The sequence below is a fragment of the Anomaloglossus baeobatrachus genome, chromosome 3 (genome assembly GCF_048569485.1).
Source record: "Anomaloglossus baeobatrachus isolate aAnoBae1 chromosome 3, aAnoBae1.hap1, whole genome shotgun sequence".
Lineage (NCBI taxonomy): Eukaryota > Metazoa > Chordata > Amphibia > Anura > Aromobatidae > Anomaloglossus > Anomaloglossus baeobatrachus.
Window position 1 is genome coordinate 506,053,603 of NC_134355.1, and position 16,841 is coordinate 506,070,443.

Here is a 16,841-nt window from a genome sequence, read left to right on the forward strand (position 1 = left end):
TAGCACTGGCTTTACTTTTTATATGAAAATCCTGCTGGTTGGTTCCCTTTAAGCCTCCCCTTAAAATGTTTTAGAGACTCATCCATGCAGATGGTCCTTTGGGGAATGTACACATCAGCAAATTTGTTGCTGAAGTGATCAATGACAGGTCGAATTTTGAAAAGTCAGTCAAAGTTGGGGTCTTCTTCGGTACGATATTGTGCATTATTGTTGAAATGCAAAAATTGCATAATGTGGAAAACTAGAGTGTTATATAAAACATCAACAGTCCCATATTGCCAAACTTTCGGTAACTTCACTAGCCCTATGTGAAAGACAAGGACCCAAAATCTCGTAATTTCCACTGCATCTATAGGAGTCCAGATCGCAAATGATGAAGTGGAGTTTTGGGCCAAAAATTGTTGGGTACAGTGCTGGATTTCCCATTATGTAGGCACTGTCCCTAGGGCCTACAAATGTTTTAGGGCCTACAAACTGTAGAAAAGAAATATCCTGAGGTAAAAAAAATAATGTGAACTAATACATTTTTATGTGATTTTAATTAGAGATGAGCGATGTTCGAGGTTCACCAATTTCATGTTCGAGTGATTTTAGGGGGTGCTCGAGATCGAACTCGAACTCAAGCTTTTTGCTAAAAGCTCGATAGTTCGAGTTACGTTCGAGAACGGCTCGATCAGCAAAAAGCTTAGCTATTTACTAGCTGGCTTTTCACTGTAATAGTGTGAGTCACTGTGATTCACGCGATTACCAAATTTCAGCGTATAGTGTGGGGGGGTGACGCGGTTTAGATCTGTGCTGCAGCTGAGTGCTAAGAAAATGCTGATCGCCATTTTTTTTTTTTTTTTTTTCCTAAGCGCACGTGCAGTTTGGCGGGCCAGGATGTCAGCTAATCACAGACACACACACAGCTAAGTGTACTTTTTGCCAGACATGCAAGGGCATGTGTCATAAGCTGTGAATGTCACATGTCCTTACCTTATAAATACGGCCATTTACCCTCACGCCACCATTATCTGCCTTCTGCGTGTGGGTGACAGTCACCGCTCACGCTGCTGCTGCCGCTGGTCCTGCTGAGTGCACTTTAGACACAGCGCTGTAGAGATTAGGGACTGCTGTTTATTTCAGCCCTTTTCACGGCTGATTTTCAGGTGCTCATGGCCATAGCTGCTAGGCAGGTCCGTGCAAACGCTGTACACAGCTTTAGATAACAGCGTCTGTGTACCTCAGCTCTGGGAATTCCTTGCTGCATTTCATCATTAGGAGGGATAGAAAGTCAGACTTCCTTTCCTGTCCTGGTACCCAGAGAACTCGGGCACTGTACCCACCTGCCCAGTTTTGCCACGCTATTTTATTTGCCCAAAGAGCTGACACTTTTTCTGCCATCCTAAACGTGTCTGCAATACTAAGTTACTGTTCCTTTCCTGTCCACTGACCCACAGAACCCGGGCACTGTACCCACGTGCCCAGTTTTGCCACGCTATTTTATTTGCCCAAAGAGCTGACACTTTTTCTGCCATCCTAAAAGTGTCTGGAATACTAAGTTACTGTTCCTTTCTTGTCCACTGACCCACAGAACCCGGGCACTGTACCCACCTGCCCAGTTTTGCCACGCTATTTTATTTGCCCAAAGAGCTGACACTTTTTCAGCCATCCTAAAAGTATCTGGAATACTAAATTAGTGTTCCTTTCCTGTCCACTGACCCACAAAACCCAGGCACTATACCCTCCTGCCCACTTTTGCTACGCTATTTTTATAGCAAACAGTGCTGAAACTTAGTGGGATCCAAAAAGTGTCTGCTATACTAAATTAGTGTCCCACTGGTGCCAAGCAAGTTCCACCACCTCTGCTTTCTACCCTCCTGCACATTTTTGCCAAGCTATTTTTATAGCAAACAATGCTGAAACTTAGTGGCATCCAAAAAGTGTCTGCTATACTAAATTAGTGTCCCACTGGTGCCAAGCAAGTTCCACCACCTCTGCTTTCTACCCTCTTTCACATTTTAGCTACGTGATTTTTATAGCAAACAGTGCTGAAACTTAGTGGCATCCAAAAAGTGTCTGCTATACTAAATTAGTGTCCCACTGGTGCCAAGCAAGTTCCACCCGTCTCTGCTTTCTTCCCTCCTGCACATTTTAGCTACGCTATTTTTATAGCAAACAGTGCTGAAACTTAGTGGCATCCAAAAAGTGTCTGCTATGCTAAATTAGTGTCCCACTGGTGCCAAGCAAGTTCCACCACCTCTGCTTTCTACCCTCCTGCACATTTTAGCTACGCTATTTTTATAGCAAACAGTGCTGAAACTTAGTGGCATCCAAAAAGTGTCTGCTATACTTAATTAGTGTCCCACTGGTGCCAAGCAAGTTCCACCACCTCTGCCTTCTACCCTCCTGCACATTTTAGCTACGCTATTTTTTAGCAAACAGTGTTGAAACTTAGTGGCATCCAAAAAGTGTCTGCTATACTTAATTAGTGTCCCACTGGTGCCAAGCAAGTTCCACCACCTCTGCTTTCTACCCTCCTGCACATTTTTGCTACCACATTTTAAGTGACCAATCTTATCGCTAACAAAATAAGTGGCAAAAGGACAGATGCTGGTGGAAAGGGGAACAGGCGTTTTGGAAAAGGAAAAAAAGTTTGTGTCCGTGGGGAAGGTGTGAAAGGTACTCTAACATCTGCTGAAGATAGGCCATCTTCGAGCAAAAGTAAGATATCTACTACTTTCTGTGGCCAATCTGATGTGCTCCCTTTTTTACGGAACCAAACATCTGGAACAAAGGTAGATGATGCACAAAAAAAACACATGCTTGAATGGATCTCAAGTGCTACAAAAAGTGGCCTCTCCTCCACCTCAACTTCTAAATCCAAAAAACAACATTCCTTTGAGTTGTCATCCCAATCGCACTTGCTTTCTCCCAGATCTCAAGTCTTCACCCGCCCTGCAGAATATGGTGTAAGAGAGATGGCTGAGTCTGCAGAGCTGTTCAGTCACACTATAGGCTGGGAATCAGAGGTCTGCTCCCAAGCTACAGTGAGTCCAGACCAGGAAATGGTCTGCAGTGATGCCCAGAAGCTTTGTGAGTCAGATTCAGGCCCTGATGACCAAGTTTCTGAGCATAATGTGGCCCTCATTCCCAAACTGTAACACCTGTTGGTGGAGACAATGAGGAACATACAGATGACGATGAGACGCAGATACCAGATTGGGATGATAACTTAACTAATCAGTCAGGGTAGGAAGAGGTTAGGTCTGAGGGCAAGGGGAGTGCAAACACAATGCTTAATGATGAAGTTCTAGATCCCACATACTGTCAACCCTCAGTCGGGCACTGAAGGAGGTCACCAGAGGCTGTGGAGGAGGATGCAACTGACGACGAAGTAACCTTGCGCCTTCCTGGACAGAGTCAGAGTACTGGAAGCACGTCAACAAGTGCATCTTCAGCTACCACTCTGCCCCGGAGCACAAGTCGGGGTGGCTCTGCAGGTCACATGTCCTCTAAGCCTTGCCTAGCCTAGTCCTTTTTTGACCTTGCAAAGGATCTCCCAAATCATGTGATCTGTGAAATTTGTCAGCAATCTATAAGTAGAGGCCAAAACCTTACCAGTTTGACAACTTCTTCCATGAATCGTCACATGAATAACAAGCATAAGTCCCAGTGGGAAGCTCACCGTGCTGCAACGCGGCCTAGTGGAGCGGGCCATCCACCGCCTGCCCCTTCCAGTGCATCCGAGCGCTCTTCATCTTCTATGACTGTAGGGACAGCTGTCAGACCTCTTCTTCCACGCAGACCTTCCACCACTTTAACCACAACATGCAGTTTGCTTGGTAGGTCGTCAGTTGGTTTGGAAGGGGAAACAAGTGCTGGTGTACAGCTCTCTCAGACATCGAGAGCACCAACTTTGGATGAAGGCAACATCATGTCTCCGCCTGCACTTTCCTCACAGACCTGCAGTTTTGCAGCGACACCCTACTCACCACCGTCTCCACACAGCAGCCAGATCTCGGTCCCTCAGATGTGGACAAATAAAAGGCCATAAAGGTTGACTTTATCCCTCTGTAAGTGCTTGGCTACCGAAATGCTGCCTTTCCGCCTGGTGGATACACAGGATTTTCGAGACCTTATGTCCGTCGCAGTGCCCCAGTACCAGATGCCCAGTCGCCACTACTTCTCCAAGAAAGGTGTGCCTGTGCTACACCAGCATGTCTCACACAACATCACCGCTTCCTTGAGAAACTCTGTGTGTGACCGGGTGCATTTCACCACCAATACTTGGACCAGTAAGCATGGACAGGGGCGTTACATGTCGCTGACTGAGCACTGGGTAACTATGGTGAGAGATGGAGAAGGGTCTGCTGAACAAGTCTTGCTGTCCCCAAGATTTGTGCGTCAATCCTCTGTATGTCGAAGTTCCTCCACTGCTTCTGCCTCGTCTGGGTCCTCCACCTCCGCCCCAAGCCTGCCTGGTCAGGCCACCTGCGTTGCAACTGCGCACAGGGAATCCTGCACACCTCCTTACTATGCTGGCAGCAGAGCTCAACGGCATCAGGCGGTCTTTAGCTTGAAATGTCTTGGAAATAAGAGTCACACAGCGGATGAGTTGTGGTCAGCTCTGCGGTCTGAGTTTCGTAAATGGTTGTCTCCACTCAACCTGCAGCCAGGGAAGGCTGTGTGCGACAATGCTGCAAACCTGGGTGCGGCCCTTCGCCGGGGCAAGGTGACACACGTGCATTGTATAGCTCACGAGTTGAACTTGTTGTCCATCAATTTTTAACTCACTATCACAGCCTAGATGGGCTTCTGCACAGGGCACGGTCACTCTCTGTTCACTTCCGCCGTTCAACCGCCGCAGCTGACCGACTTGCATCGCTCCAGAAGTCATTCGGCCTGCCGGTTCATCGCCTGAAATGCGATGTGCCGACACGCTGGAATTCGACTCGCCACATGTTACAGCGACTGTGGCAGCACCGCCGAGCCCTGGTGCAATACGTTATGACGTATAGCCTGGGCCAACAAGATGCAGAGGTGGGGCAGATCACGCTGATGGAGTGGTCTCAGATCAAGGACCTATGCACCCTTCTGCACAGTTTTGACATGGCGACGAGTATGTTTAGCGCTGACAAGGCCATTATCAGCATGACAATTCCAGTCATTTACATGCTGGAGCACACGCTAAACACCATTCGGAGTCATGGGGTGGGACAAGAGGAAGGGGAGGAAGTACAGGAGGATTCATATGCACAAGGGATAACAACATCTACAAGGTCCAGACGTTCATCATCACCAAGGCGGCAGGCATGGGACGGTGGGGGAGAGGGATTAACAAGGACGCATGGTAGCAGCCAAAATGTTGAGGAAGGGGTGCAGGAGACCAGGAAGAAATGGAGGACGAACTCTCGATGGACATAGAAGACTCAGAAGAAGAGGGAGACCTTGGTCAAATTTCGGTTGAACGAGGTTGGGGGGAGATGTCAGAGGAAGAAAGCACGGTTAGCACCTCTATGCCACAAACACAGCGAGGACTTGGTCTGCATGGATGCGCAACACACATGAGCGCCTTCTTGCTGCACTACATACAACATGACCCTCGGATTGTCAAAATTAGAAGTAATGATGACTACTGGGTTGCCACACTATTAAATCCCCGGTACAAGTCCAAATTTTGTGAAATAATTCCAGCCATAGAATGGGACGCACGTATGCAGGAGTATCAGCAGAAGCTGTTAATCAATCTTAGCTCAGCTTTTCCACCAAACACCAGTGGTGCACACAGTGAATCTCCCAGTTGTAACTTGACAAACATGGGACTGTCTCGTCATCAACAGTCTAACCGTATCAGCAGCACCGTATCTGGTGCTGGTAACAGCAATTTTATTGAATCATTTCATAATTTTTTTTAGACCATCCTTTGCAAAGCCACCAGAGACAACAAGTCTGACACATAGTCAACGGCTGGAGAGGATGATACAGGAGTATCTCCAAATGAACATCGATGCCATGACTTTGCAACTGGAGCCTTACTCATTTTGGGCTTCAAATCTTGAAAAATGGCCTGAGCTCGCCACTTACGCCTTGGAGATCTTGTCGTGTCCCGCAGCCAGCGTTGTCTCTGAATGTCTTCAGTGCTGCTGGGTGTGTGCTGACAGATAAGCGCACGCGTCTGTCCAGTGACAATGTGGACAGACTAACGTTCATCAAGATGAACAAGTCATGGATCCGCAAGGACTTTAGTACCCCTGTGTCCTCCTGTGGAGAATAAAGGCTTGTGGATTTGGAATGTGCTTGATGCTAATGTACCTGTCAAATTTGCAACTGGGACACAAGTGCTGCCACTTAAGTGGTGTCTGTGTGGCCCAATTTTTGGAAAAAAGGGAGACTCTGCTTGGAGTCCCCTTGCTGTGTTTTTAAAAATGAGCCAAGATGAACAAGTCATGGTTCAGCAAAGACTTTGCTGGACCTACCCCGGTGTTATCCTGGGGACAGTTAAGGCTGGCGTATTTTTTGAATGTGCTTCATGCAAATCAACATGTCCAGTTTGCAACTGGGGCACAAGTGATGCCACTGAAGTGGTGTGTGTGGCCCAATATTTGGAAAAAAGGGATACTCTGCTTGGAGTCCCCTTGCTGTGTTTTTAAAAATGAGCCAAGATGAACAAGTCATGGTTCAGCAAAGACTTTGCTAGACCTACCCCGGTGTCATCCTGGGGACAGTTAAGGCTGGTGTATTTTTGAATGTGCTTCATGCAAATCAAAACATCCTATTTGCAACTAGGGCACAAGTAATGCCACTGAAGGGGTGTATGTGTGGCCCAATTTTTGGAAAAAAGGGAGACTCTGCTTGTAGTCCGCTTGCTGTGTTTTTAAAAATGAGCCAAAATGAACAAGTCATGGTTCAGCAAGGACTTTGCTACCTGCTACGGTGTCATCCTGGGGACAGTTAAGGCTGGCGTATTTTTGAATGTGCTTCATGCAAATCAAAACATCCTGTTTGCAACTAGGGCACAAGTAATGCCACTGAAGGGGTGTATGTGTGGCCCAATTTTTGGAAAAAAGGGAGACTCTGCTTGTAGTCCGCTTGCTGTGTTTTTAAAAATGAGCCAAAATGAACAAGTCATGGTTCAGCAAGGACTTTGCTACCTGCTACGGTGTCATCCTGGGGACAGTTAAGGCTGGCGTATTTTTGAATGTGCTTCATGCAAATCAAAACATCCTGTTTGCAACTAGGGCACAAGTGCTGACACTGAAATGGTGTCTGTGTGGCCCAATTTTTGGAAAAAAGGGAGACTCTGCTTGGAGTCCCCTTGCTGTGTTTTACATGATTTTAGAAGGGCATGCCATGCCTATATCTGTGTCTCCTCCTCTTTTTCCTCGTCCAGCTGTTTAGTTTTCGCATGAGTATTTGTCCTTGTCACTTTCCCATGTGTTTGTGTTGTTTTGGGAGTTGTTTGTCACCTTTTGGACACCTTTGAGGGTGTTTTCTAGGTGTTTTTATGTGTTTGTGATTGCCTCCCATTGTTTTCAATGGGGTTCGAGAGGTTTCGTCGAACGGTTCGCCGAACTCGAACGCAGCCTCCGTTCGACGAACCAAACCGAACTCGAGCCTCTAGAGGTTCGCTCATCTCTAATTTTAATTGGAGGTTTCAATAAACTAGAATCATACAATATTTGACGACAAATTTATTTCTCTTTCAAACAAGATATTTATTTAGCATTTTCTGTCTAAGCTTTGTTTATATTCTGCATTTGGAAGAAGGTCTTTTGCAGTGTTTCCAAACTCATTGAATTTTTCTTCACTTTGAATATTAGCCAAGTATTGCAAAAGTTCGTCATATAAGTTAGCGATTGTGCATAATTTCATTACAGGTTCTTGAATTGCTTTGCTTGCCAAGTTGATGTTCTAGATATCTTCCCAAATGATGGTCATTAAAACCATTTTAAATCTGTTCCAATGTGTTAAGCCTGCTTTACACGTTGAAATTTCGCATACGATATCTTATGCGATTTGCAACGCCCCCATCGTATGTGCAGCACGTTCAATTTGTTGAACGTGCCGCACATACGATTAACCCCCCGTCACACATACTTACCTACCATACGACCTCGATGTGGGTGGCAAACGTCCACTTCCTGGAGTGGGAGGGACGTTCGGCGTCACATCGACGTCACGCAGCAGCCGGCCAATAGAAGCAGAGGGGCGGAGCTGAGCGGGACGTAAACATCCCGCCCACCTCCTTCCTTCCGCATTGTGGGCCGGTAGCCGCAGTAGGCAGGTGAGATCTGTTCATCGTTCCCGGGGTGTCACACACTGCGATGTGCGCTACCCCGGGTACGATGAACAATCTGACGTTCAATTCGTCAGGAATGAACGACGTGCATGCGATGAACGGTTTTTCATCCAATCGCAATTGCACGTCGCTGTCACACGCTACAACAAAACTTACGATGCCGGATGTGCGTCACTTACGACGTGACCCCGCCGACACATCGTAAGATATCTTGTAGCGTGTAAAGCGGGCTTAAGTAAAGAATTGAGCTCGTGACCAACTGCTGTTTTTGTCCTTCACTGTCAGCAATATGAACTAATACTGTTTGTTAATTTACAGCCTAAAATTCTCTGTTTTTAATTTGTAATTACAATGAAGCATGGAAACTTTCCATACATTTTGTATTTAAGTTGGTGTGCCTTAGCCTACGAAGACCTAAATCCAGCCCTGGTTGGGTGAGTAAACTTGTCTTAGAGAAAAGACTTTCAAAAAGTATTTTTCTGTGAGGCAGTCAGTATCAAATTGTATTCCTTATTGGGCCCCAAAATCAGTAATCTAGGGTTCAATCTTGGGGAGGGTGGTAAGATCCATAGGGGGTCACTAGCTGTTGATGCTGGCTCATTTGCTGATCTGGGGCATCTGCATGGGGGATCGTTATCACGGGAGGAAGAAGAAGAAGAAGAAGAAGAAGAAGAAGAAGAAGAAGAAGAAGAGGAGGAGGAGGAGGAATAGACGCAGATGGGATCCTCTCGCTCACTATCAGTATCGGAGGTAAAGAAGACGTATGGCTCGTCAACTGAATACTGTCTTTGGAACGAGTGGGATGTTGTATTTTTCACGTGTGGTGTGTGTAAAATAAATTTTTACTTGTGTGTGTTTGGTGTAAACTTTATTTATTGGACTAAAGGGAAAAAAAAAAAAGAATAGAAGAAAAATATCTAGAACGATAAAAATAAAATAAAAAGGAGACTAAAAATTTGGTGATATAAAAAAAATTACTAAATGGACGACAGTAAAAACAATTACTGAGCGACTGCAAATAAATTACGCTAACCATAGTTCTATGCAGTATAAAAAAACTGCAGTACAAGTACTTAAAGGGGTTATCCGGCTTATTTTGCTTTTTTTTTTATTTCACTATTGCACTACATAGGGACATGTAGGTAGATAGCAACAACCTACCTGCCCTGTTGTCAGCCCCTCTCCCAGGCTCAGAGTGGTCATATGACCATTCCTGATGCTACTTTTTACTTACTGTGAGGTCACGGCAACAGGGCCAGAAGCTTACGCTCGCCTTTGTTGATGGGCATCACAGCCGACTTCATGTTGCTGCCCTGCTGCTTAGTGGGGCAGGTACAGTGCATCGGAGTCCCGCCGCCTCCTTCCCCCGCATCCTCCCACACATTCCGTAGTGCAGTGGTCTCAAAGATGCAGGCCGCATGAGGCCCCTGATGCTTCTTGCGGCACGTATGCTTTCAGCCCCCTTGATGATTGCTGCCTGTGCTAGGGACCCACACAGTGAGCGCTTTGTTTCAGATGACAGATTTCTGGGTGCTGCGCAGATGCGAACTCTCTATACAGCTACTCCTATAACAGCTATCAGCCAATCAGAGGCCAGCAGTGGATCATTGGAGTAGCTGTATATAGAAAGCTCGTCCCTGCACAGCGTCCGAAAATCTGTCATCTGATATAAAGCTTTGTTTGCAGCGACCCCCTGCACCAGCAGCGATCATCAAGGAGGCTACGGGCCGCATGAAGCGAGGGAACGGAGGAGAAACATTTGTCTCTGTTTTTTGTGTGTGTGTGAAGAATGGCACAATAGGGGACAAGTCTACAAGATGCATTGCTACAAGAAGAGGACCAGGAAAGGGGCATTACCACAGGATGAGCATAAGGATGGGCACATTATTACAGGATGGGCACAAGGATGAGCACATTACTACATTATATGTGCCCATATTGTCCCCTGTAGTAATGTGCCATTATGGTCCTCTTTAGTAATGTGCCCATATTGTGCCCTGTAGTAATGTCCCTATCCTTTAGTAATTTCCTCATTCCGGATCCCTTCTTGTCCCCTATTATGCTGTTGTTCTCACACACACACAAAAAATTATTCCCACCTGTCCTCCATTCCTGTGGTGTCCTCTTACCTGCTTCTTGCGGACCGCAGACACATAGTGCCTCAGTGATTACAGCCAGTACACGGGGCCGCCGCTGTTGTCTTCAGCGCTTTAATTCAGTTGAATGATTTGCGGCGCCGCAAATTTAAGAAAAACAACAAGACAACCAAAGTGTACAAGGAGGTTTATTCGGTTTATTCTGCAATACGTTATAAAGCCTGAAAATAGAAATATGATTAACATATTCTTAGATCAGGAGACCGAGAATTTCGACCAAAATAAAAACGCATTACATACAGCCTTGGTAATAATAGACTAGCTTTTTTCAATTAGCCAAGTTTAGAAAAAACATGGGGAAACAAAGACGAATGAATGAATGATTGATGAATAACTATTGTACCTCTCTCATGTCATACATATGATCACAGTGCACTGGCTTAAGAGTAATAACTTGGTTTACTTTGATTGTGATCAAGTCTAACACTTTATATTTTAATGGTATATATACAGGGATGACTTTACATGAACAGATCTATATACATGAAGATAAAATGTAAATGAGTTTGATAGGCTGTGTTCACATCTGTACATATCCCTCTGTGGTCAGTGTGGCGATAGCAACTTATGTCAATCGTAAAATCACAAATGTAATTTATGCAGCATACTTTTGTTTGCCATGGCCACTGTATGGGAAAATACATCACCCTGATGGAAGCCAAGAGGACAATCATTCAGCCTCAGTTGGGTAATTGGGGACCTATGGCTACCTTTGTCATATGCGCTGGTAGAATCTCCAGCACATATGCTGAACAGGTTTCTTTAACAACATGTGAACAGAGCCCTAAGTGGTCACCTTTCCATTTTCAAAAATGGTAACAAAAATGCTGCAGTAAAACAGTTTTGAAACCCAGTTTCTGGGCTCCTAATCAAGAAGTCAGGAGCTAAGGTTCGAAATGTGCAAGAGTCAAATAGGTTTTTTGTATTTTTGGCTTTTAATATGTTTGAGTAAATGTAATTCTTATTAACATTTTTTGGACATGTCAGACAATTTTGTTTCCTGAACTAACTCTCCAATATGCTCCCTTCACTGACATTATAACCTGACCCTTGGAATTCCATTTAGCAGGGAGTGAGATGAAAGTTTTTGCCTTTTTTTTATAAACTCAGTCAGCACTTGCATATGAATATCATTTGTGTGCATACTTAGTGAGACTAGTTATTTTGTTCTGTGTTATTGCCTTTATAGCAGCAACGTATTTTGTAGTGCTGACCAATACATAGGTTATAAGCATTTTATTGCTGCAGAATTCTGTGGTTAGCTCTGTTCTGTCACCACTGGGTTTCTGGGTCCACAATGAAAAAAAGCAACATCTGCATGGAGATAGTATGTTCTCCTTCCTACTGTGTATGTTTCCTTGAACCTCCCAAAATCTAGGTTGAGGGGAACCTGTCACCAGATTTGGCGACTATAAGCTGCGGCCACCACCACCAAACACTTATATACAGTATTCTGGAATGCTGTATATACAGTAAGAGCCCAAGCCGCACCGTATAACGGAAAAGCACTTATATAATACTCACCCAAAGGGCGGTCTGGTTCTATGAGCATTGCTGCTCTCCGGTCCAGCGCCTCCTCTCTGCGGCGATCGCCATCCTCCTTCTTTGCAGGCTTGTGTGCCTGATGCGTACTAAGTCATCCACACTGGCTGGCATTGAGGCCCTGCACAGGCGCACTTTGATCTGCCCTGCTGAGGGTAGATCAAAGTACTCTAATGCGCAAGCGTGAGGAAAGGTTAAAGACCGCCCATGCATGCACACTACAAAACGTTGATCTGCCCAGAGCTGGGCAGATCAAAGTGCACCTGTGCAGGACGACAATGCCGGCCAGTGTGGATGACTTAGGAAGTGTCATGCACATGGGCCTCAAAAGAATGAGGATGGCGATTGCCACAGAGAGGAGGCTCCGGACCGGAGAGTAGCAACACCCATCGGACTGGACTGCCCCTTAGATGAAAGGGTTTTTTATATTTTAGACAGTGGCCTGGGCTCTTATATAAGGTATTCTAGAATGCTGTATATAAGAGCCCACTGGTGGTGGCCGCAGCTTATAGTCGCAAAATCTGGTGAGAGGTTCCCTTTAACTGACTTTCCGAAAAATGATTTTAGTATGGAGATAAGGATTTAAATTAGAGTTGCACCGCAGACAGGGACTGATGTGAGTTAATACAATCTATGTACAGAGCTCTGCTATAAGCTACTATATAACCAACATGAACCAATATAAATATATATACAGTATGTTATAACCAACATTAAATAATTAAAATGTATATTCTTGCCCAAAGAGGGAAATATTCTTGTAAACAAGCATGGGGACAATTTGCAGATGGCAAGGGGGGCTATTACTGTTAGCTTAAATTTGATCTATTACTAGGATGCTTCATAAATAGGATTCTGTACCTTACCATTACTAATATCACCTGCATGGTTCAATATCTAAAACACACAATGAAAAAGACTCCAAAACAGCCATATTACCATCTATTATCGCCAGTCTTTGCAATGTTTTAATTATTGGAGTCCAAACATTCCTAATCCCTCAGGTATATCCCATACTTTAACCTAATGTACCATGCTTTTCTTCTTTTATCTCTGAGATCTTTTAAGATCTCTAAACACCCAAGTTTTGGCATGAATGGGGTACAATGTCCATGTGTATTAATTCTGGATATCTTTAGATATTCTAAAATATTAGGGCTACAGTATATAGCAAAGTGTCAAGGTGCTCAAAAGAGCTCACAGCTCATAGACCCCCAATGTAGGTCTTGACTCATATGAAAATTAAGTGATGAGCTGTAACTACAGTAATAGTAAAGATGCATTGGACTGCACACTTCACCTATTACATAATTCCTTTTGGTCTCAAATTTGAGGCTAACAGAAAGTAATGATTTCCCCTCATTAACCTAATCACGACACATGACATACTGGGTACGTCATGGATCGTGTCCGGTTAATCCCTACCAGCTGCCGTGGGCAACCGGCAGAGATCCTTGCACATGTTAGCTAATTTGAAAAGCTGACATATGCGGTTATTAGGCACCAGTGGGTCCAGGACCCACTCACACCTGTTAACCCCTTGCATCTCGCCGTCAATATGTGACAATGAGATGAAACCGCGTGCTGTGTTAAGCACTTACCTGGCGCCATCGAAAGTCATGTGATGTGATCACATGACTTCCGATGGTTGCAATTATAGCATAGGGTCATGGTATGACTCCTGTAGCTATCATGAGTCCTTTCCTCTTACACCCGACATACTGCTGTGTGTGAGAGGAGAGCAGTTTTTCAGCAGATCTCAGCTCTGAAGCTGTGATGTTCAGAAAGGAACAAGCAATCAGACTGCTAATCCTTTTAGTCCCTTAGGGGAACTAATAAAATATAAAAAAAACAGTTAAAAAAAGTTTTAAAAAATAAAAAAAAATTAAAAGTTCAAATCACGTCCCATTGAATATTAACGGGTTAAAAAAAACCAAAACATATATTTGGTATTGCCACGTTCAGAAATGCCCGATCTATCAAAATATAGTCAATTAATTTGATTGGTAAACGACGTAGCGGCAAAAAAATTCTGACGCCAATATTACGTTTTTTGGTTGCCACATATTTTGCACAAGATGCGATAACAGGCGATCAAAACATAGCATCTGCGCAAAAAAGGTACCATTAAAAAAATCAGCTTGAGACGCAAAAAATAAGCCATCACTGAGTCATAGTTCCTGAAAAATGAGAACACTACGGATAGCGGAAAATGGTGTAAAAAAGTGCGCTTTTTTTGGGACAAAATTGTGAATTTTTTTTTAACCCCTAGATAAAAGTAAACCTATACATGTTTGTTGTCTACAAACTCGCACCGACCTGAGGCATCACACATACACGTTAGTTTTACCATATAGTGAACATGGTGAATAAAATATCCCAAAAACAATCGGGCAGTCACACTTTTTTCGCACATGGAATTTTTTTGCCATTTTGCAGTACACTATATGGTAAAACTAAATTTCATTCAAAAGTACAAACTTCTCCCACAAAAAACAAGCCCTTATATGGCAAGATTGATGGAAAAATAAAAAAAGTTATGGCTCTCGGAAGAAGGGGAGGAAAAAAATAAAACGGAAAATCACCCGGAGGTGAAGGGGTTAACATGATGCCTGTGATTATTGCCGTAAAAGGTCACCCAACAAATGACTTTTTTTAAGCTTTTATATTAGGATTTATTGCTATAGTGATAAGTCACATTATCTAAAAAATGTTGCAGGTTACAAAATGCATACATCTATGGTCATTGTTCTGACCTTTTGTGTTTTTTTTTTTTTTTTTTTCAAACATCGCCCATTTTATGATCACAGTGAAATGTCACTAATGGTAAAGCCATCCCTGTAACAGGTCTTCATTACGATATATAAAATTCATATTATATGTATATGGAGAATTAGTGAACAATAGAGATATTGACCTTGGTACTAACAATTTAGACACTTCTGATTCACAGTAATAATTACAGTATATTACATTGCTAGCATCTTAATAAAGTAGATAATAAGATTTAGGACAATTGCAAATGCAAAGTATAGCTTTAGTTTAATTTTCTACATCTTTTACTGAACCTGGTAAAGTGCATTTTCAGTTATAAAGTATGACATTGGCAACCATGATAGAGAAGTGCTGATCTGTCCTACACGAAGCTTCGCACAACACTAAGCTGGCACAGGAGAGCAGGCACCATCAGGACTCAATGACCTTTCAAATAAGATGCAGAACCAATCAAATGTGCATGTCTGGTTTATTTAAGAGACCCCGTTACATCTTGCATGTCCCTTCAAATGCTTCCTAGTTGACCTGGAAATATTCTTGTAGTTATTGATGTCATATTCTTCGACAAATCTTCTAGATGACCATTTTTGAGATGCACCGCTCCCTAACATAATATAAAAAAATGTAAAGGTAATGTTATAACTGCAGACAGCGCTTTGTCTATTCATCAAAATATTCAGTTTAGAGAAATGAATAAATACACAAGGATCCAAAATAGAATAATCACTCGACCTCTAAATTATTTGTTATATACATGTATTGAAACACATAAGGCATTAAAAAAAAATAAGCTACGGCGTCATACCCTCCGTTGGTAGGCAGGACTCAGATCCCATAGGGCACTGTATGGATCCCATCTATCTAGTCCATTCCTCCATATTGTTCCCGTTTTTGCACAGGGTGTTGTAATTTTAAATTAAATTAATAAAGAATAAAAATTTTATTAGAACCTGAGGATTTTCAGTACTAGACACTAGACTCAGTTCAATTGTATTGTTCATTGTTTTGTGTCATTATCCATGAACATTTGGACATGAGGAAGCTATCTGCAAAGTGGGACCCCAATGTTTGAAAACAGATCAGAGAAGCATGCGAGTGAAAACTTCCAGGTCCATTTGTCAGCGTTTCCAGACTGATAAGAACTTCCTGGATTGACTGGTCACCATGGATGAGATTGGATTCATTTGTATGACCCTGAAAACAAGGAGCAGTTAAAAGAGTGGAGAAACAGTGGTTTTCCTCGTCCAAAGAAGGTCAGGGTGCAAAAATCAGCCACTAAGGTGATGGCACTGCGATGGGCGCGGCCTGTGCGCCTTCGTACGCCAATTTATTCCTGGGTTTCTGGGAACGGACCATCTTTGGCAACGGAGGCGTGGGGGCCTGCGCCCATGTGCAGTGCTGGCTAAGGTACATTGATGACATTTTGGTAATTTGGCAGGGCACGACGGGGCAGCTTGAGGACTTTATGAGATCATTGATCAGCAATGATTATAACATCAGGCTCACCTTCAGGCATAGCAGCAGTAGCACTGACTTTCTTGACATCAAGATAGAGGTAGGTTTGTCCCTGACAACCCTAATGCCCCCGTCACATTTAACGACTTACCAGCAATCCCGAAAACGATGTGACCTGATAAGGATCGCTGGTAAATCGCTGGGAGGTCGCTGGTGAGATGTCACACATTCAGATCTTACCAACGACGCAGTAACGATCAGCAACCTGTATAACGATCTCGGCGGGCGTTGGGACTGTTAGGAGGTCGTTGGTAGGTGTCAAACATAGCGATACGTCCTGCCCAGCAGGATATCGCCTTTGAAGAAAATGGTCCCAACCATTCAGCAATGACTAGCGATCTCACAGCAGGGGTCTGATCACTGGTAGGTGTCACACATAACGAGATCGCTGCTGCGTCACGAAAACGGTAACGTAGCAACGATCTCGTTGTGTGTGATGGGGCCTTAATACGATTATGTAATTGCTATATTACCATTCCCATGGTATCTATCATGACTCATTGTTCTTACCTGACACATGCACTTTGGTAGATATGATATCCAGTTACATTTTATTCACAGCACTGATTCAC

General features: G+C 43.8%; 1 protein-coding gene across 2 annotated transcripts in view; it reads right to left on the reverse strand.

Annotated features, from left to right (window-relative positions):
- Nucleotides 1–14,735: 14,735 nt before the first annotated feature.
- The window catches only part of MLF1 (myeloid leukemia factor 1), a 63,809-nt gene continuing 61,703 nt past the window's right edge, over nucleotides 14,736–16,841 (reverse strand). For both annotated transcript variants that reach the window (XM_075340691.1, XM_075340690.1), the window contains one exon: nucleotides 14,736–15,358. In XM_075340691.1, the coding sequence (XP_075196806.1) occupies nucleotides 15,328–15,358 (31 nt within the window). In that variant the 3' untranslated portion in view covers nucleotides 14,736–15,327. The remainder of the gene's footprint in view (nucleotides 15,359–16,841) is intronic.